We start from the raw sequence: 22,569 nt of genomic DNA, 5'->3' as shown, positions 1-22,569 counted from the left end.
CAACCTCCTTCCCCTTCCTCTTCTCGCGACCCATCTCGGTCAGGCAATACCTCGAACACCCTGCGAGCACTGGGTGTGAGGGCTGCGCGGGCGAGTGCAGGCGAGCGGCGCAGGCTGCGCTGCGGCGTGGACGTGCGTGGGTGGCGCGTGGTGGCGGCTGCGTGGTCGAGCGGCGGCGGCAGCGTGAGCGAGCGGCGGCGGCTTCGTGCAGGCGGCGTGTGAGGAGATCAGCGCGGGCGCGTACGGGCGAAGCGAGGGTGGCGTGAAAGATGCACGGTGATGCGAGACGCGGCGGTGCAAGGAGCGAGCGCGTGCTGGTGGCGTGGAACAGCGATGGCGGCGACTGTGTAGGCGAGCGGCGGCGCGGAGATGGGAGGAAACGGGCGGCGGCACGGAAAAGTGAGAGCAGAGGACGCGGGCAAGAGATATATGATAGGTGGGCCCCGCGATTTTCCTTAACGCCGGTTAAACCGATGCTTAGGTTGAGAACGCCGGTTGATTGCATCGGTTCAGTTCACCCGAGACTCAGCAAAAACTCTTTTGAACGCCGGTTGATCCGGCGATATGCATTTTGAACTCGCCGGTTGAACGCTGCTATCACCGGTTGATTGATAGTGTCGGTACCCTGTAGCAGGGATACCCACTCCTACTGCAGCAAGGCAGGATCCGCGTAGTTATCCGTAAGTACACGCAAAGGACGGAGTAGCCAGGCCCACGGGCTAGGCTCCTTCGTCACCAGGCCAATGGCCCCGGACATGTTCTCCGCCTGGGGATGGGTCCGGAGACGCCACGTGCCCCTAAGGAAGGGAAGCTCCATGTTGACGGCCAAGGCCTCGGACCCCGATAGGGGTCCGGGACCTCCTGCGTCCATCCGGACCTCCCATACAGCGTGGGGGTCCGGAGCTGTCACGTGTCCCGGAGGCACGGGTTCGAGCGCAAGCCTTCCGCTGGAAGACTCGCCTACCACCGCATTTAATGCAGATGGTTGAGGCGTGCTCTGCCGCCGCGGCACGCGGGACTGCCTTTGTCAGGCCTCACTGTGCGCCGCGTATTACCAAGGTACACAGTGTAGCCGCCTGTGCCGCGGCCGCGCAGAGGCCGTCTGCAGCATTAAATGGATACGACGGCACGGCACTTTTCCATCATGCCGCCTACGCCGCAGGCTACACAGCCCGTTCAGCTACGTGGCAGACGACGCCACTAGCTACGACTGGCACCGTTTCGACAAGACGGCCCCTGGACATGATGAGCGAGGGACTCCAGGAGCAGGCAAGGGAATCCAGGAGAGAGATCTCCTTTGCCTGCAACGCCATAATGTATGAACAGTACGTTATTTTATACTACATCATTGGGCCCACATGTCGGGGACCCAACAGCCATGTACGCGTCTCCCTTGAGATATAAAAGGGAGGCGCTCGCTGTGCGCTACAAGCAAGAACGGAACACAACACAACACACAAGCTCTCTCGAACTCTCTCGAGGGAAGGCAATACAACACATAGTGGACGTAGGGTATTACGCTCCGGCGGCCCGAACCACTCTAAATCCTTGGTGTTCATCGTGTTCTTGAGCGAGATCGAACTAGGGCTAGCTAACCCCCGAGTACACACCCTCTGGGCTAAGGCGGGTGCCTTCCGCCACCCGGCTGTGGTTTGCAGCACCACGACATTTGGCGCGCCAGGTAGGGGTGTTTAGCTGGTCGCTGTTCATCTCTTTCTCATCTCGATGGTTCGTGTGGACGACGTGGAGATGACGGAGGGTGTGGCGTCCTCCACGCCACACGCCTCTCGCGTTCCTGCTCCAGGGGCAACTGTGCCTGTGGAGCAGCCACCGTCAGCGGCGGCGCGCGCTGCTCGCCGGCAAGAGTCTGGGCGCCCATCAAGGGCCCCCTCACAAGCTGCGAGCGGTGGAGCGCTGGCGGCGGCTAGGGAGTTGCTTCGCAACCCTCCGGCTACTGCAGCCTCGCCAGATGCCCTGAGGCAGTGGCGAGATGACGTTGACCGTCTCCTCCCCCTGGCTCAGGCCTCCCCCAGTTCTGCAAGGACTGGGCAACGACCTCCGCCCGGCAATGCGGTGGTACCTTACCGCCAGCGTCAGGGCGGTGCGTCGGCATCCGGGCGCTCCCCCACCGTGAGGGGTGCACGAACAGAAGACTTGCGGGCGGAGCTCAACCGCCGGCACGCGGGAGAGAATGCCCGCATCTCCGTGGAGAGGGCGCGAGAGCGCCGTCTCAACATCGAGGGTCGCAACCTCAACGCTGACCTGGACGCGGTGGCACCCAAGCCTCCGGTGAATGCCCGGATACAGTCGGGCGCCCCGGTGGCTGGGGTAGGCTGTGCTGCGCTCGCGGATCACCTCCGCGCAGTGGCATGGCCGTCCAAGTTCCGCCCACACCTACCGAAGAAGTACGACGGTACCACTAACCCGTCGGAATTCCTGCAGGTGTACGTTACCGCCATCATAGCAGCTGGTGGTAACGGCGCCGTCATGGCCAGCTACTTTCATGTAGCCTTGACCGGGCCAGCCCGGACTTGGCTCATGAACCTTACTCCTGGGACTATCCAGTCCTGGGAGGAGCTCTGCGCGAGGTTCACTGCAAACTTCGCCAGTGCGTACCAGCAGCATGGTGTGGAGGCTCACCTCAACGCTGTAAGGCAGAAACCCAGGGAGACGCTCCGGGCCTTCATCTCGCGCTTCACCAAGGTACGGGGTACCATTCCTCGTATCTCAGATGCATCTATTATCACTGCTTTCCTCCAGGGGGTACGTGACGAGAAGATGCTCGAGAAGCTGGCGACGCACGAGGTGGAAAGCATCACTACGCTTTTCTCCCTGGCAGACAAGTGTGCCAGGGCCGCTGAGGGCTGTGCATGGCACTCGGCCCCCAAGACGGAGACGCCAAGGCTAGTGGCTCCGGTGCTACCGCTCAGGGCGGTAGCAAGAAGAAGAAGAACAAGAATCGGAGTCGCGGGGAACCGCATTCTGGCGGACCAGTCGTTGCAGCAGCAGCGCCAGCAGCGGCTGGGGGCCAGAATGCACATGGCAAATGCCCTCGCCCGCAAGGTGGAAGCGGAGGTTCATGCCCAGTGCATCCCACCACTCGCCACAGCGCCGCTGACTGCAGCGAGATCCAGAAGCTCGCGAAGCGTGTCGGTGGGCAGCGTGAGCAGTCCTCCAAGGACGGTTCACCCCCTCCTCGCCAGCGGTCTGGCAAGGAGAAAGCCTCCGACAGCGGAGCTGCCGCTGGGGAGAAGGAGCTGGTGTACTAGTCCCCCGCTCGGGAGCTGAAGGGCGTCTACCACGACGACGACTCCGATTCCGACAACGGCGACTGCCGCAAGAAGCTGTACGTAATGTACGGCGGGAGCTGGGAGCTTGTCTCCCGGTGGGACGTGAAGATCCTTCGCCGAGAGGTCCTTTCGGTGAAGCCGGGGGTCCCGAAGACGGCTTCGCACCAGAGGTGGATGAACACCACCATCTCTTTCGGGCCATCCGACTGCCCGGAGAATATGGCCGGAGCTTGTGTACTACCTCTAGTCACCGCTCCTGTCATATCCAATGTGAGGCTCTATCACGTGCTGATTGACGGTGGGGCTGGCCTCAACGTCATCAGCTATGCAGCATTCAAGCAGCTGCAGATCCCGGAGTCCAAGCTGACTCCCTCTCGCCCATTCTCCGGAGTGGGCCCACATCCGGTGTTCCCTCTGGGGAGCATCACACTGCCGGTCACGTTCGGGACCGAGGAGAACTTCCGCACAGAGAGCGTTTTGTTCGATGTTGCGGAGGTGAACCTCCCGTTCAACGCCATCATTGGCCGACCGGCACTCTACCGCTTCATGGCCATTGCTCATTACGGGTATTTGGTCTTGAAGATGCCTTCCCCTGCCGGAGTCCTCACCGTGCAGGGCGACCGCACCGCTGACGTCGCTGCAGTTGAGAGACTGCATGCTCTGGCGGCAGAGGCTGCGCGCTCCGAGGAGGATCCATCCACCTCGCAACCCAGGGCGCCTGCAAAGGCTCCCAAGGTCCAACCGTCCGATCCGGACCATGTTCCCGTGAAGACGGTGCAGATTGGAGCAGACTCCACCAGGACCACCCGCATCGCGGGGAACCTAGAGGAGAAATAGGAAGACGCGCTCATCGCTTTCCTCTGGGAAAATGTCGTCGTGTTCGCCTGGGAACCGTCACAGATGCCCGGGATCCCCAGGGAAGTGATCGAGCACAATCTGAGGATCTACCCCGACGCCACGCCGGTGCGCCAAAAGCCTCGGAAGCAGTCCGTGGAGCGGAAGAACTTCATCCGCGAAGAAGTCCGCAAGCTACTACACGCCGGCTTCATCGAGGAGGTCCAGCACCCCGAGTGGTTGGCCAATCCGGTCGTCGTCCCAAAGGCCAATGGGAAGCTTCGGATGTGCATCGACTACACCAGCCTCAACAAGGCATGTCCTAGAGACCCCCTATCCTCTTCCACGTATCGATCAGATCGTGGACACCACCTCCGGGTGTGACCTTTTGTCTTTCCTAGATGCATACTCTGGTTTCCACCAGATTCAGATGTCTAGAGGGGATAGGAAGCATACTGCCTTTGTAACAGTAGATGGGCTTTATTGCTACATTGTCATGCCGTATGGTCTAAGGAATGCCTTACCCACGTTTGTACGAGCTATGAACAAAACCTTCTGTAATCTAATTAGAGATATTGTTGAGGTTTATGTCGACGACATTGTGGTCAAGACTAAGGTAGGGTCAACACTAGTGGAGGACCTGTCCCTCGTCTTCGACCGGCTCCGCGCCACGCGCACGAAGCTGAACCCCGAGAAGTGCATCTTCGGCGTCTCAGCAGGGAAGCTGCTGGGTTTCCTGGTCTCACATCGAGGCATCGAGGCAAACCCAGCCAAGATCAAGGCGATCGAAGTGATGAGGCCTCCTGGCCGCATCAAGGATGTCCAGAAGCTTACTGGATCTCTCGCTGCTCTTAGCCGCTTCATATCGAGGCTGGCTGAGAGGGCCCTCCCCTTCTTCAAGCCATTGAGGAGGTCCGGTCCATTTTCTTGGACCGAAGAGGCTGAGCAGACCTTCCAGGATCTGAAGCAGCACCTCACCTCGCTGCTAGTATTGGTGGCTCCAGAGCCCGGTGAGCCGTTGTTTCTGTATCTTGCTGCGTCTGCGGAGGCAGTCAGCATGGTGCTAGTCGCCGAAAGGACGGAGCAAGTTCGCCAGGGGAACACCAGGGTCCCCCCGGCCAAGGATGGTGAGCCGGACCCCGTACACAGGGGCCCCTCAGCCTCACCCCAGCTTGAAGGTCCACATCCCGCACAAGCGGGTCCGGAGGAGCCTCGTCCTAGTGGGAACCCAGAACCGCTGGGAGCCCAAGGACCTGATGTGGTGGATAAGAGCAAGCCGTACCCGGTAACTAGGGTCCGGACCGTCCAAAAGCCAGTTTACTACGTCAGCGAAGTCCTCCACGAGGCGAAGGCCAGGTATCTTGAGACGCATAAGCTTATCTATGCTATACTTATTGCGTCCAGGAAACTGCGCCACTACTTTCAGGCACACCGAGTTGTCGTAGTGACCTCTTACCCGCTAAGAGCGATCCTGCACAACTCCAACGCCACAGGCAATATCGCCAAGTGGGCGGCAGAGCTGGCTGAGTTCCAACTGGACTTCCAGCCTCGCCATGCAGTCAAGAGCCAGATCCTGGCTGATTTCATAGCGGAGTGGACTCCTTCCCCAAGCAATTCTGGGGGTCCGGACTTCAACGCCGGACCCCCGGAGCCGGAAATCAGGACACCAGTCTTCACCGAGCCCCACTGGACACTCTTCTTCGACGGGTCCGCCCGCGAGAAGTGGGCCGGAGCTGGTGTGGTCCTCATCGACCCAAACGGAGATCAGCTGAAGTACATGGTGCACCTTGAGTTCAAGGCCACCAACAACATCGCGGAGTACGAAGCTCTGATCTTTGGCCTGACGCAAGCCCTCTCATTGGGGGTCCGGCAGCTTCTGGTGAAGGGGGATTCCCAGCTAATCATCAAGCAGGTTCGAGGGGATTGCAACTGCAACAATCCCCAGCTCGCGGCATAGCTCATACACGTGAGGAAGCTCGAGAAGGACTTCGACGCCCTGGAACTGCAACATGTTCCCCGTGAACTCAACTCAGCAGCAGATGATCTCTCCGCAAGAGCATCTACCTGGGCATCCGTGCCCGAGGGCGTCTTCGAAAGACGGCTGCTGAGGCCAACCACCCAGCCTGCCGAACTGGGTGAAGGGGATCAAGCTAGCACCTCGAAGCTAGCAATCCCGGTGGCATCCCACCTATGGTGCCCAACCTGGGCTGTGTGCTCTGTTGAGGATCTTGGTGACCTCGTAGAGCCACTCCCACCTGCTTAGGAAGCTCCCGATGCATGGATCTCCGAGATCCGGGGCTACCTGAAAGATAACATCCTCCCTGATGACGATGTCTCCGCTGAGCGCATAGTCCGGTTGGCTAAACGCTACGCGGTGGTAGAAGGGGATCTCTACCGTCGTGGCGCCAATGTTGTCCTCATGCGGTGCATTTCCTAGGGAGAGGGCCACGAGTTGCTCGCGGAGATCCATGGAGGCGAGTGTGGAAGTCATTCCTCATCTCGCACGCTTGTTGGCAAGGCCTTTCGGCATGGTTTCTACTGGCCAACAGCACTCCAGGATGCGGCTGAGCTGGTAAGGTCCTGCAAAGCATGCCAATTCCATGCAAAGCAAATACACACACCGGCTCAAGCTCTGCAGATGATTCCGCCCTCATGGCCATTCGCTGTGTGGGGTGTGGATATCCTGGGGCCGTTCCCCCGGGCCGTCGGAGGGTACCGGTTCCTCTACGTGGCCATCGACAAGTTCACCAAGTGGCCGGAGGTTACCCCTGTGGTGAACATCACTAAGAAATCAGCAGTCGTATTCCTCAGGTCCATTGTGTGTAGAATTTGTGTCCCAAACCGCATCATCGCGGACAACGGGACCCAATTCAAAAGCAGACTCTTCCAAGAGTACTGTGAGGACATCGGCATCCAGCTATGCTTTGCGTCCGTGGCACATCCCCGCAGCAATGGATAGGTTGAGAGAGCGAATGCAGAGATCCTCAGAGGACTCAAGACCCACACCTACAACTGCTTGAAGAAGCATGGTGCCAAATGGGTTGACGAGCTCCCGTGCGTGCTATGGGGCAACCGGACGACACCCAACCGAGCTACCGGGGAGACTCCATTCTTCCTGGTCTACGGGGCTGAAGCATGCCTTCCCCCAGAAATTCACCTGGGTTCACCACGGGTCCAGGCTTTTGACGAATCCATGCAGGAGCAGTTGCAGCGTGACGACGTGGACTTCGTTGACGAACTAAGATGGCGAGCAGCAATCCGAAATGCACGCTACAACCAGGCGCTCCGGTGCTATCATCAACGGTTCGTGCACAGTAGGGAGCTCCGGGCTGGCGACCTCGTCCTCAGACGGATCCTGAGCCGAGCAGGGCTCCACAAACTTTCCCCCAGCTGGGAAGGGCCCTTCAAGGTTACAGAGGTATGCCGGCCCGGGTGCGTTCGCCTTGCCACAGAAGATGGAGTGCCACTGCCCAACCCATGGAACATATAGCATCTGCGTAAGTTTTACACCTAGGCAGAGCAGGGAAATAACCTTTTTCTTTGTAATAAGATAGAGTTAGCGTGCGGCCCAGAGCGGTTGGGGGCCACCCTCGTAAACCCGGCCTCTGGCATCCATTGCACCGTCGGCTAACGCGCGGCTCAGAGCGGTAGAGGTCCGACCTCGTAAACCCGGCCTCTGGCATCCATCGCGCAAGCCATGTACATCAAGATTGCAAAGGAAAGATTTTCTCCCAGTTCTGTCTTTGTGTCAAAATTTAATTTGCATTCTAATTCTCGAGTTTTTAACTTTCTAACCCCCGTGCGGACTTCCACTCTTGTCGCTACAACTAAGATCTGTATTGAGTTGCTGGACTGCCGTACAGATACCGGACCATCTTGCTGCTAGGGAGGGGTCTGAACCCCTAGGGACCTGCTCTGGAGAGGGGGTGCTTGTTTCCTGGGGTGGTCCGGAGTCCTGTGTAGCCGCTTAGCTGGTTCCGTACCCAAAAGCCTACACACTCCACCGCCCTGTGATGAGTGCTCTAGTACCTGGAGCCGGGTAATTAGGGGCTCGGACCTCCTTCTAGCTCAAGAATTGGATTCCTCAGTCCTACTCGGCATGTCCAGCTCTATATCTCAAAGGATCGAATACGACAAAGTGACCTCACCCACTCCTAGGAAGGGTCTGGAGCATCAGATCCAGGTCCGGAGAACTTGTGTTGTTTCCTGGAGTGGTCCGAAGCCCTGTGCAGCGCCTTAGCCTGGTCTCACACCCTAAGCCTACACACCACCACTCTGTAACAAACACTGAAGTGCCCGGACCTGTATATCTAGAGCTCCGGACCTTGTACTAGACTGGGGGTCGGTCCAGAATAGCTCGCACGGGCCTGCTACTAAGCTGTAACTTTGAAGTGGTACACAGTCCAAACCTTGAATGGTGGTAGCCAGCCTCAATCATTGAGCCTACCTACCAGGGGGTCCCGGCATCCACTTTAAAGTCTCATGCAGATCAAGATCCAGTCTCGGTGGTAGACAGACTCAAAAACAACTGAGACTATCTCCTAGGGGGCCGGGGCATTCGCTTTATGCCACGACATCTGCATACGTCAAGCAGCTAAGCCGCAGTACCATTTCTAGCATGCGAGCAAGTTGATTCTTCTCTCTGCAGACTTTTTCTGCTACACAGGGAAAGACATAAGACACTCGCTCAGTCTGCAACTATGCGGCACCTATGCCCAAGGAGGTCCGGAGCATCTTCTACAGCTCAGGTGGCAGATAGGTCCACTCAACTGAACCTATCCGCCAGGGGGCCAGGGCGCCGGGGTGCTGTATACCGCAAACCAACAACTAACAAAAAGCTAAGTTGAAGTTTCTTCTATTCCAAAATTTCAACTAGTACAATGATGTTACATAATGCAAAAGATACAAAGATACAATGCCCAGCTCAAGGGTCTGCAGGCTCCCGCTTGAAGTAGGCGGCAAATGAAGTCGACGACCTCCCGCACGCTATCCCGAGCGGCGGCCTCCGTCTCCGCTACAGGGCCATCGACCACGGGCGCCAGCGAGATGGCTGGGTCGTGGCTCCTGAGGCAGGTCAGGATGTGCTCCGCCACCATCCGGATCAGCTCGCGACCCTCGGCTTCGAGCTGGCCAGCAAGGACCGGCCCCAGATGCTGGAGCCTATCCGAAGCAGAATTCAGCACTAGGAGGGCGTCAGCTATCGAAGCTGGCGGCTCCGCCACCTGGATTGGGCTCAGTCCAAGTGGCACCAGTGCCAGGCTCGCTTCGGTCGCCCAGTCAGCGATCCACTGGGCCTCCACACGCTGGTCCTCCTGGTGCTTCCGGACCGCCTCCTGGACCACCTCTTGCACCCGGGTGTCCAGAGCCGCCTTGGCCGCCTCCACCTCGCGGGACCTCTCCTCGAGCTCGCGGGACCTCTCCTCGAGCTTAGCCTCCCTCCGCTCCGCCCACTCCTTCAGCTTCTTGAGCGAGTCTCGCTTGCGCCCAAGTTCCTTCTCTATCCCGGTGGCGTGGGCCTCCCGCTTATAGAGGGACTTTCGGGCCTCCTCCAGCTCCGCCTCGGCATCAGTCAGCTTGCCTGCTCGCTCCTGCAGTTGCTCGCGCAATCCCTGCAGAGTGGCAGAGAAGAAGTCGAGCTCCTACCTCCGGACCACGAGACCCAGGCTGCGAGTCTCCAGCTCGGACTGCTAGGCCGCGAGGCGAGTCTCGAGGCCGGACCGCTGAGCCGCAAAGCCAACAACCTCCAAGGCAAAGGTTTCCTCCCGCTGGGCCAGGGCCTTCTCCCGGCTCGATACTGCAAGCTCCCGGTTGAACACCTTCAGGAGGTTGGCTTGATAGGCCTCCTGGTCGGCTTTGAGCTTTGACCAGGTTTCCGCAGCACGGGAGGCTTCCGCCTTCGTGTGCGCCTCCAGGCGGGTGTGCCAGTCGGAGAGGCGCAGGCGTTTGCTCTCCAGGGCAGACCACTCCCGCCGGAAGGCCGCCTCGGCGTAGGAGGTTGCCTCCACTATCAACCGCCGGACCTGGGTCAGCACCTGGGGAAGGGGAGTCGCTTCCTCCTCCGGGAGTTGGAGCTGTAGGAGCCGCCTGCCAAAGACCAACTCCAACTCCTCCTCTACAACAGGATCGGAGCTGGAGGTGGGAGCTCCCGCTGCAGCACTCGTCTCCGGCGCCTCCGCCGCTGCTGCGTCGAGTGCGGTTGCGCCCGGCATCGGCGTTTCCACCGCTGCTGCGCCAGGTGCGGCGGCGCCTAGCACCGGTGCCTCCGCCGCCGCCGCGTCAGGTGCGGCTGTGCTCAGCACGGGCGCCTCCGCCGCCGCCGTGTCGAGTGCGGCTGCACCCAGCACCGGCGCCCCCGCTGTCGCTGCGTCGGGTGCGGCTGCGCCCAGCGCCGGCGCCTCTGCCGCCATCATGTCGGATGCGGCGGCGCCCAGGACCGGCGCCTCCGCCATCGTCGCGTCGGACGCAGCTGCGCCCAGCACTGGCGCCTCCGCCGTCGCTGCGTCGGGTGCGGCCGCGCCCAGGACCGGCGCCTCCGCCGTCGCTGCGTTGGGTAAGGCCGCGCCCAGGACCGGCGCCTCCGCCGCCGTTGCATCTGCCGCGCCCGTCACCGGCGCCCCCGCCGCTACAGAGTTAGGTGCTGCTGAGTCTGGTAATGATGCGCCTGTCAGCACCGCATCGGGCACCATTGGGCTGGCAGAGGTCACTATACCTGAGGATCCCGCACCCGCCGTCGCCGCTGCTATCGCTGCCGAGGCCGCGGTCACCTGGGCACCAGCTGACGAGCCGGCGATGGAAGAAGAACTGCTGGGGCGAGGAGCCCTGGCAACAAAGCGGAGAAGCCTTCAGCAAAAGCAGAAGCACCTAGCACAGGGGAAGAGAGCAGAGTAACACTAACCCAGAAGAGCCGGGTACCCAGCGTCCTCGGAGGCCCGACCTCCGCTCCTGCTGCTGCTGCACCCGCGACGACGATGCAGGCGCAACCCGGGCCTGCTGCTGCTGTTGTACCCGTGGCTGCGGCGCGGGCGCAACTCGAGGCTACACCTATTGCTGCTGTTGCCGCTCTCGCATCCCCTGTAGCTGCTCCCGTGGCTGCTACTGCTGCTGCTGTTGCTGCCGGCGGGAGGTATCTCTCGGTGGCGATGGTGGCGGCGCAGTCGCCCCGGAGGACCCGCGAGGGCCGGTGGCCCGGGAGCTACCCTGGCCCGCGCCCTCGGCGGTCCTCTGGCGCTTCGTCGCGGACTCCGTGACTGGGGTCCCGTCACCCCTGAGCAGCCTGCGCCGGCCTGCATCCCCCGACGGTGCACCGGAGCTGCTCTGTGCCTAGCTGGAACCGGCTGTGGCGGCGCTACTGGCCGCGGCCTGCTTCCCCTTCGTGGTGGCGCCGGACCCCGCAGTGCGCTGTGTAGCTTGATCCCCGGACGCGCCAGGGATTCGGAGTCCACGGTTCGGGTCGCCTCCGGTCTGGCGTGGGGCCAGCCCCCCGTCGTCCAGAGTTGGCAGGGTAGCCAGCACCGCCATCCTCGCGGAGTCCTCGCAGAGGGGGACTATGCACTGAGGGAGGATCAGGTTCTCCGGGATGAAGGCGTCTCCCGTCACATTCCGCACCAGGACCTCCAAGGCTTCCTGGGTCAGGTCGCTCCCCTCCCCATGGTGGGTCCTGCTGCAGTCGTTGAGGCCGGTGAAGTTCCACGCAGGACGCGGCCGCTACTTCAGGGGAGCGATCCGGCGCTTCAGGAAATCTCCAAGCACATGCCACGAGGTGAGGCCGCTCTCCGCCAGCGACCTGATCTTGCCCAGCACAGAGTGGAATTCTGGCTGCAGGGACGGCTTGGCCCTCCAGGTTGCGCGGTCGGAGGCGGGCCCCTCGGTCGGCAGGGCGAGGCGCTCGTTGGCTTCGGTGGTGGCGATCACCCAATCCCTGCGCCACTCCTCCCACTTCCTGCCAGCAAGGCCGGGAATGTAAGGAGTCGGCAGGTCACTCCTTATCTGGAAGTAGTACCCCCCCACCTCGTCCTTGCTCCTTCCGGACCTCACCAGAATGAAGAAGTAGCGGAAGAGGATGACGCAGGGCCGCACTCCCACGAACATCTCGCACAAATGCACGAAGATGGACGTCAGGAGGAGGGAGTGGGGCGTTAGGTGCTGAAGTTGGAGGCCGAAGTCTTCCAGCAGCAGCAGCAGGAATGAAGAAATCGGCAGTCCCACGCCGGTGGAGATGTGCGAGGTGAATAGCACAAACTCCCCGGCGCGGAGGTTGCCAAGGGGAACCGAGCCTGCTCGGACCCCCCAGCCGGTCTCCTGTGCACTCCACCCAAGCAGGCGGCGCACCGTGTTCAACTCTCCCTCGGTCTGGAAGCGGCGGGGATGAACAAGGGATGCCATCCCTCGGTGGAGGTGAGGAGCAGCCTGAGTTGGGGAGAAAGGGGCAAGGAAAGCTCGAAGGCAAAGAGGCGCAAAGGTTGGAAGGAAGAAGGCGAATGCGGGAAAGTAACCGCGGTATGTGGCTCGCCCCATTATAAAGCCTGACTCAACCGGCGCCGGAACCCAAGCGACGCCCGCACCTGGTGTTAACCGCCCAGTCCCTGACATGGGGGCCCAGGCCCACCTGTCAGGGTGAGCGGGTAATCAACAAGGGTGTGACAAGACGGGATCTGAACCGTCGCCCGCGCGCGTGAAGCGAGGCGGAAGCTGAGCTGACGTGCGCGTATTAAGCGCTGGCGTGGCCAAGTTTTTCGGGAACTGCGCCGATAATAAATATTCCGTTTATTCCGGCCGCAACAATGCCGAGCCTCGCGCGCGTGACGAGGTGAACCACTGTATGTGGGGCCCGTGAGTCAGTAAGCCGTTGCGATGCGATGAGGCAGCAAACAACCCGATAGACGGTCAAGGCCGGTCAAGTCCCCTGCAGTAGGAAGCTTCAAGCTATGCAGAGCCAAGACACAGTAGTGGCCCCACCTGCGGGTTCATACCTCTCCGAGGTGGGCCCGGGGGGCACTGTCGGTACCCTGTAGCAGGGATACCCACTCCTACTGCAGCAAGGCAGGATCCGCGTAGTTATCCGTAACTACACGCAAAGGACGGAGTAGCCAGGCCCACGGGCCAGGCTCCTTCGTCACCAGGCCAATGGCCCCGGACCTGTTCTCCGCCTGGGGATGGGTCCGGAGACGCCACGTGCCCCTAAGGAAGGGAAGCTCCATGTTGACGGCCAAGGCCTCGGACCCCCATAGGGGTCCGGGACCTCCTGCGTCCATCCGGACCTCCCATACAGCGTGGGGGTCCGGAGCTGTCACGTGTCCCGGAGGCACGGGTTCGAGCGCAAGCCTTCCGCTGGAAGACTCGCCTACCACCGCATTTAATGCAGATGGTTGAGGCGTGCTCTGCCGCAGCGGCACGCGGGACTGCCTTTGTCAGGCCTCACTGTGCGCCATGTATTACCAAGGTACACAGTGTAGCCGCCTGTGCCGCGGCCGCGCAGAGGCCGTCTGCAGCATTATATGGATACGACGGCACGGCACTTTTCCATCATGCCGCCTACGCCGCAGGCTACACAGCCCGTTCAGCTACGTGGCAGACGACGCCACTAGCTATGTCTGGCACCGTTCCGACAAGACGGCGCCTGGACATGATGAGCGAGGGACTCCAGGAGCAGGCAAGGGAATCCAGGAGAGAGATCTCCTTTGCCTGCAACACCATAATGTATGAACAGTACATTATTTTATACTACATCATTGGCCCACCTGCCGGGGACCCAACAGCCATGTACGCGTCTCACTTGAGATATAAAAGGGAGGCGCTCGCTGTGCGCTACAAGCAAGAATGGAACACAACACACAAGCTCTCTCGAACTCTCTCGAGGGAAGGCAATACAACACATAGTGGACGTAGGGTATTACGCTCCGGCGGCCCGAACCACTCTAAATCCTTGGTGTTCATCGTGTTCTTGAGCGAGATCGAACTAGGGCTAGCTAACCCCCGAGTACACACCCTCTGGGCTAGGGCGGGTGCCTTCCGCCACCCAGCTGTGGTTTGCAGCACCACGATAGATAGGTCAGATCAGTGTTACGTTCACCGGTTGATCCGATGATCTGACATTTGAATACGCCGGTTGAACGCCTGGTTTTACTAAGCTGAGACAGAAAACTTAGTAACGCCGGTTAAACCGATGGGAATAGATCCATTAATCGTCGGTTTAACCGGTGAACCCGAAAAACCTTCACTCAGCTCACTCTTCTATGCTAAGTCCAATAAACTTATAAAATTCAACTAAACTCAAGTTAATGGACTTGCATAGGCGACTTTACCCCTCAAAATAGTTAGGATAGCACACTAGCTTAGTAGTTTTTCTTTTCAAACAAAAGAAAAAGCCGCAAAGCGAGACAAAGCGCCAAATAAAATGTATGAGCCATGTCATAGGAATATTGAAGATAGAGAGCTTCAAACTCATCAAGACATGACTCACTAGGCAATAACGTACCTAACACTTTGCTCTTTTCACTTTTCATGAATTAAGATCTTGCATATGAAACAAGTCTCATTTTCATCAAGTGATCTCCTTTGTGACCCTTACGCATGTAATGATGGTGCAAGCTACAACCACATGCGAAAGAAGAGTAAATATGAAGTGCACATCTATATGACAAGAAAAATGCATCACAAGAATTTAAGTTCTACTTGTCAAGTTTGAACCCACGGGAAGCTTCTTCATGATGAGCCTTTCTACAAGCCTAGAGGAAAACAAGTGGACCACCACCTCTAGCTAAACCCATGCCCATCACTATCTTACCATGGTTAGACAAGTGTCCTATATGTATGCATTTTTCTATATGACAAGGCAACTTACATGATGTTTGCCGCATCTAATACATTAAGCTCATTAATTAGCCTAACAAATGTACTCTCGTCTAATGGTTTTGTGAAAATATCCGACAATTGCTCCTCGGATCTCACACCTTGAAGAGATGTCTCCTTTAGCTTCGTGATCACGCAAGAAGTGATGGCGAATATCAATGTACTTTGTGCGAGAGTGTTGAACCGGATTTTTGGCAATTTTTACGGCACTTTCATTGTCACAAAGGAGTGGTATCCTATCTAGTTTCACACCAAAGTCCAAAAGGGTTTGCTTCATATATAGGATTTGGGCACAACATGCACCGGGCGCTATATATTCCGCTTCCGCGGTGGACAAAGCCACGGAATTTTGCTTCTTACTCGACCAAGAAACTAGAGAACGCCCAAGCAAGTGGCAACCCCCGGAGGTACTCTTGCGATCCACACGGCTTCCGGCAAAATCCGAATCCGAGTATCCCAAGAGATCTAAGCTAGCGCCTTTGGGGTACCACAAGCCTATGCTTGGGGTGTGCTTGAGATACCGAAGGATCCTATTCACAGCCAAGAGGTGTGATTGCTTTGGGTTAGCTTGAAAGCGGGCACACAAGCACACACTAAACATTATATCGGGCCTAGATGCGGTAAGGTAAAGCAAAGACCCTATCATAGAACGATAGAGGGATTGATCAACCGGTTTACCGTCCACATCCAAGTCGAGATGCCCATTGGTTGCCATGGGTGTCTTGATCGGCTTACACTCATCCATCTTGAACTTCTTCAAGATATCTTTAGTATATTTTTCTTGATGAATAAATGTTCCTTCCTTCAATTGTTTGACTTGAAAGCCAAGGAAGAAGGTCAATTCGCCGATCATGGACATCTCGAATTCCCTAGACATCATGGTAGCAAATTCATGGCTTAGTAAATCATTAGTTGAGCCAAAGATAATATCGTCAACATAAATTTGACAAATGAAAAGGTCCCCGTTGACGTCTTTTGTGAACAATGTGGTGTCCACCCTCCTGATCTTGAAGCCTTGCATGATTAGGAAGTCACGAAGCCTCTCATACCAAGCCCTTGGAGCTTGTTTGAGCCCATAGAGTGCCTTGTGCAACCTATAAACCTGGTTAGGATTCCTCGGATCTTCAAACCCGGGAGGTTGCTCAACATAAACAAGTTCGTTAATAACACCATTTAAGAATGCACTTTTCGCATCCATTTGATATAATTTGATATTATGATGTGAAGAGTAAGCAAGAAGGATGCGGATAGCTTCAAGTCTTGCGACCGGAGCAAAAGTTTCACCAAAATCCAAACCTTCGACTTGAAAAAACCCTTTTGCCACAAGTCTTGCTTTATTGCGTATCACCACACCATGTTCATCTTGCTTGTTTCGAAAGACCCACTTGGTGCCGATGATGTTCTTGTCTTTCGGAGGAGCTTCGAGGACCCAAACTTCATTGCGGGTGAAGTTGTTCAATTCTTCTTGCATGGCCATCACCCAATCTGAGTTCTCAAGTGCTTCCTCTATGCTAGTGGGTTCAATACAAGAAACAAACGAGTAATGTTCGCAAAATGAAGTATGCTTAGAGCGAGTTCTTACTCCATTGGAAGGACTTCCAATTATTTGACCAATTGGATGATCCTTGGAGATACGACCATGCTTCACTAGCGGTACATGCGTGGATGTTTGTTGGGGTGGATCATGGGTGACTTGTGCTTGTGGTGGAACAATTTGCTCTTCTTGTTCTTGGACTTGGGGTGTTGGCGTTGGCACATTTTCTTGAGATTGTGGATCATCTTTTTCTTGATCTTCATCCACTTGGGGTGCCATGGAGGTGCTTGGTGTAGACGAGGAAGGTCCCCCCCCTTGATCATTGCCTTCATGCACCTCTTCCGGCTTGATATCCCCAATGGACATTTTCTTCAATGCTTCATCAATCTCCTCATCACCTACATTATCATAGCCAACAACCTCCTCTTGGGAGCCATTAGATTCATCAAACTCCACATCACATGTTTCTTCAACTAACCCGGAGGTTTGATTGAATACTCTATATGCTTTGGAGTTTGATGCATAACCAAGAAAGAAACCTTCATCACATCTACTCTCAAACTTACCGAGCCTTTTCTTCTTATAAATGAAGCATTTGCAACCAAAGACTCGAAAGTAGGATATATTTGGTTTCTTCCCGGTGATGAGCTCATATGGAGTTTTCTTGAGGAGTCGGTGGGGATACACTCGGTTGGATGCATGACACGCCGTATTGATTGCTTCCGCCCAAAATTTCTCGGGCGTGCCATAATCATCCAACATTGCTCTTGCTAGAGTGATTAGTGTCTTGTTCTTTCTTTCCACCACTCCATTTTATTGAGGCGTGTAGGTGGCGGATAACTCATGCTTGATGCCCTCTTCATCGCACCATTCTTCAATCTTCATATTCTTGAACTCAGTGCCGTTGTCACTCCGGATCTTCACAATTAGGGAGTTGCACTCCCTTTGAGCTCTTCTTGCAAATGTCTTGAAGACTTCCGGAGTTTCACCCTTATCGCCTAGAAACATGACCCAAGTATAACGTGAAAAATCATCAACTATTACTAGGCAATAGAGCTTACCACCAATGCTCTTGTATGTAGTTGGACCAAAAAGATTCATGTGTAGTAGCTCGAGCGGCTTGGAGGTAGACAACATTGTCTTGATGGGGTGATGTGTTGCAACTTCCTTTCCGGCTTGACATGCTTTACATAATTTGTTCTTGTCAAAGGTAACATCCTTCAAGCCGGTGATCATCCCTCTCTTGTGGGCTTTCTTGAGGTTGCTCATGCCAATATGAGCAATTCTTCTATGACAAAGCCACCCAAGAGACGACTTGGTGAAGAGGCATGTCATGGAGCTTGTTTGCTTTGAAGAGAAATCCACCAAGTAAATATTGACATGCCTAAACCCCGTGAATACCAATGACTTGTCTTCTTCAAGGGTTACTACAACACCATTCTTGTCAAAGGTACACGTTAGTCCAAGATCACATAATTGAGCAATTGAAATAAGATTAAAACTAAGTGCTTCTACAAACAAGAGATTAGAAATAGATAAATCTTTTGAAATTGCTATTCTACCCAAACCTAAAACTTTTCCCCTTGAGTTATCACCATAGGTGACATGTTCATGATCGCCGGGGTCTTCAAGAGAGGTGAACATGCTATCATTGCCGGTCATGTGTTGAGAGCAACCGCTATCAAGTACCCAATGTTTTCCACCGGCTTTGTAGTTCACCTACACACATGAGAATTCACTTTTGAGTTTTTGGAACCCAAACAAGCTTTGGGCCTTGCACATGTGTGACAAGAGCTTTTGGGACCCAAAATTGCTTGGGGGAGCTTCTTCTTTGACTCCTTAGCAATTTTGCCAATGAATTTGGCCTTCACCTTACCCTTCACTTTACTCAAAAGAATATGGTTATTTTGAAACATTGATGAGTAATTCTTTGGTAAAGTGGGAAGAGGGCGTGATGGTAAGGTGCACTCCCTAGTGTGGTGCCCGGTGACTTGGCAATGTTGGCAATATGAACCAACTTCCTTGATGAAGCTAGTCTTGATCTCCGGAGAAGGAGTAGTGCCTTGATTTGGCTCCGGAAATGAACCAAGACCTCTCTTGCCATAGTCACGAGCATTGTTGAAGAGAATTTCCTTGTGGATGTATTCTCCTCTTGAGAGCTTCTCCACACTACTCTTGAGGCTTGCCACTTGATCCATCAATTCCTTTTCCCTAGAAGCAGCAAGCTCGAGCACAATATTAGTAGCACTTGCATTAATGAGTAGGTCATCACATGAAGTAGAAGCATTGACCTTTTCAAAAGTTTCATTGACAAAGTTCTCAAGACTTGGGTCAATTGCTTCATAGGCAAATTCAAGTTCTTGATATTTGTGAGCCAACTCCCTATGCTCTTGTTTAAGCTTTTTGTGGCTCTCTTTAACTTGCTTAGCAAGTACAAGTGACTCATTGTGCTTTTTGAGCAAGTCATTGTACTTGCCAACCAAATCGGAGTGGGCAAGCTCTAACTTGGCATGAGTGCTCTCAAGAATCTTGACTTTGCCATTTTCCCTCTTGATAACGGATGTATACTCATTAATGAGGTTAGTAAACTCATAAGGGTCAAGCTCCTCATCACTATAGCTATCACTATCCACCTCACATACCTTTGTGTTACCTTTTGCCATGAGGCACATGGGAGGCGGAGGTAGCGGTGGTTCTTCATTGGTGAGGGTGAGGGTGACGATGTCTTCTTCATCACTTGAATCTTCACTTGATGAGACATCGGTCACTCATTCTTATTTTTCCACCAAGAAGCTTCTCTTAGTGTGGCCTTTCTTCTTTGGGAAGAGCTTGGTCTTCTTGTCATGGCTCTTCTTCTTCCCAAGTTTCTTATTCTTGTTCTTCTTTTCATCTTCATCATCATCGCTTGACTCATGGCGATGCTTGCTCTTGTTGTCCTTCTTTCTCTTGTCTGGCTTGGGGCAATCGGGAGAGATGTGACCTTTTTCTCCACAATTGTAGCATGTTTTGTACTTGACATCTTCCCTTGGCCGGAACATTCTTCTTTTACGGTCAAAGTTATAACCCTTCTTGTTCATCTTGTCACTCAAGCGTGTGAACTTTCTCATCATGAGAGCAAGTTCTCCATCTTCATCATCGGATGAGCTTTCATGATGGTCTTCTTCTTCATTGCTTAAGCTTGATTCTTGCTTGATCATCTTGAGCTTGCGGGGTTTGTTGGCCTTGGTTTTGAGAGCGATTGACTTGCTTGTAGTTGGCTCTTCGGACATACCAAGGATACACATTTCATGAGCGCGAATTTCGCCCACAAGCTCTCCCACTTCCATCGTATCAAGATTCTCCTTTTAAAGCATAGCATTGATGATGTTATACTTGGGCTTCGGAAGGAGCATGAGAATCTTGCGGTTGATGGAGCCACTGTCAATTTTAGAAACTTCAAGAGCATTAATGTCCTTGACAATGACATTCAAGCGAGAATACATATCATTGCAATTTTCATGAGCTAGCATCTTAAAGGAATCATACTTAGCTCTAAACAAGTGATATTTTTGTTCACGGACTTTTGTGGAGCCTTCATAAATTTCAATTAGCTCTTTCCAAATATCACTTGCTAAGTCCATGCCATTTACTCTAGCAAAGACTTCCTCACTAATGGCTTCGAAAATTGTATTTCTAGCCTTAGCATTCCACTTGAGTTGTTTCGAGGTGGGAGTTCTGGTGAACCCAGTCTTTGTTGCTAACCACACTTCGGGGGCAATCGCATCAAGATATGCGGCCATGCGAACTTTCCAATAGGCAAAGTTCTTGCCCTCGAAGTGAGGCGGCGAACCACCCATCTTGGTCATAGCTCTAGGCGGTGAAGCCTAATGATCCAAATGAGCAACGAGACTCTGATACCAATTGTAAGGATCGATGGACCGAGAGGGGGGGTGAATTGGGTCTTTTTCAAATTTCTAAAACAATTAAAGCAACCTTAACCTATGCAATGCTAGTAAGGCTCAATTTACCAACCGGCTAACTAAGCAAACTACACAAGCTATCAAAGATATAACAAGATATGAAACTAAGCAAGGTAGAGCTAAGTTATGATCTCTAAGGTCAAGCACATGAATAATTGCATGAAAGTAAGTATTTGAAATGAAAGAGTGGGCAAGAGACAACCGGATTTTTTCCCGTGGTGTCGATGTGTTGGCACACACCCCTAATCCACGTTGTGACACTCACTAAGAGTCTTGTCACCTCCCATGTCACCGAGACTTGGGCGCTCACTAAGAGTCTCCGTTCACCACCCCCGCGTGGTGGAGCTCAAGCCACGTACAAACTTCTTCGGGCTCCCACAATCCTTGGCAAGCTCTGGAAGAAACACCTTCAATCACCAAGATCGCCTAGGTGCTGCCAATCACCAAGAGTAACAAGCTAGGGCCTTCACTTGAGCAAGAACCGATCACCAAGAACGGATGCACACAAGCTTCTCTCTACTCAAGTCCTTAGTCTTGCTTCTTGAAAGATTGAATGAACAAAAGTGTGGAAGATGAAGCTCAAGGTGGCTCTCAACAATAGTATAGTGTATGAATATTGCCTGGTGTCAAGAGAGTGCAAAATGACCCATTGGAGGGGTATATATAGGCAGCTCACACGAATAGAGCCGTTGGAGAAAAGCTGCCAGAAAAGTATGCAACGCCGGTTAATCCGATGAACCTCCAATAGCCATCGTCGGTTTAACCGATGAATGTAAATTGTCCATTTGGAAAACTAGCCGTTACAACTTAGGCAGATTAACCGACGTATCATCGGTTTAACCGGTGAGTGTAGTTGTCCACTGATCAACTGAAAAACCAACCCTCTGGACAACTGCACCGACGTTAACTCAAATCCATCGTCAGTTTAACCGGTGAGTATAACTTCTAAAATCCCTGGAAAAGCCAACTCATTGGACAAATGCACCGACGTTAATTTCAAATGTCGTCGGTTTAACCGGTGTATATAACCTTGAAACACCCTGGAAAACCAACCTTCTGGACAACTGCCCCGACGTTAATTTTCATATCGTCGGTTTAACCGGTGTATGTACTTGTCCAGACTCTGCTAGCTGCGTTTAACCGACGTATAGAAAAATGAAGTCGTCGGTTAAACCGGTGTATAGACTTTTTCTGATTTTGCCTTTTCTGATTTGAGTCTTGAATGAAATCCAAATATTCTTGAGACATAAGTTGAAAACCACTTATTTGAACTTCTTAGAACCTGAGTGACCATAGTGTGCATCTATTTTTGATTGACCATGTCCATTTCAAGTTACTTGGCCTTAACCCCTCTTAATAGTGCGATCACTACAAAACTATAAAACCTATACTAACCTAAGTGTCCTTCTCCACCTTACGACACTTAGGACTAAAAAGATCCTTAGTCTTGATATATATTTGAGTTGAATACCGAGATCGCCTTTTGAATAATGAAATTTAGGGGCCTCTTTAACATATGACCAAATGAGCAATTATGTTCCATTAAGCTGCACAAACTCATTAGTCACAATAATGGTTGTCATTAATCACCGAATCATACCTAGAGGGCCTAGATGCTTACACCAACCACCAGAGATGACAACGTCTCTGGACAAAATCCTAGACTCTACGGCGGACTGTCCGCTCTCCAATAGCGGACTGTCCGCAGCTCAATCCTGTGAACCCCACCAGAGACAACATCGTCTCTGGACAAATTTCAAGTTTCAACGGCGAACCGTCCGCTCTCCAATAGCGGACCGTCCGCAGTTTAGTAATGCTAAACCACCAGAGACAACATCGTCTCTGGACGAAATCTAATCTGACCGGCGGACCGTCCGCACTTCCCAGGCGGACCGTCCGCGATACATAACTTTTGACACCGCGCCACAGGCGGTGGCAAGTGCGGTGGCGACGGCGACGGCCGTTCACCGGCGCCGGTGACATACCACGGAAGGGGAAAAAGACCGGGGAGCACAAGGAACTCACCACGAATCCATTCCCGCGATCGGTTCGGGCGGAGGATGACCGGAGAAGCGGATCGATGATGGAGCAAGGCTTCAAGCAC

General features: G+C 54.3%; 1 protein-coding gene across 1 annotated transcript; it reads left to right on the top strand.

Moving 5' to 3' along the window:
• Positions 1 to 10,532: 10,532 nt before the first annotated feature.
• On the top strand, positions 10,533 to 11,012 carry LOC120669040 (repressed By RIM101 protein 1-like). The gene has a single exon (XM_039948867.1). The coding sequence runs from the start codon at positions 10,533 to 10,535 to the stop codon at positions 11,010 to 11,012; it is 480 nt and encodes a 159-aa protein (XP_039804801.1).
• The last annotated feature ends 11,557 nt before the right edge of the window (positions 11,013 to 22,569 follow it).

The sequence above is a fragment of the Panicum virgatum genome, chromosome 4N, assembly GCF_016808335.1.
Source record: "Panicum virgatum strain AP13 chromosome 4N, P.virgatum_v5, whole genome shotgun sequence".
Classification (NCBI taxonomy): domain Eukaryota; kingdom Viridiplantae; phylum Streptophyta; class Magnoliopsida; order Poales; family Poaceae; genus Panicum; species Panicum virgatum.
The sequence above is the reverse complement of the archived record's forward strand: the minus strand, read 5'-3'. Positions and strand labels throughout refer to the sequence as shown.

What these genes read in the sequence shown, in the direction of transcription:
- LOC120669040 (XM_039948867.1), top strand. Translation starts at nt 10,533, where the DNA reads ATGTCGGATGCGGCGGCGCCCAGGACCGGCGCCTCCGCCATCGTCGCG.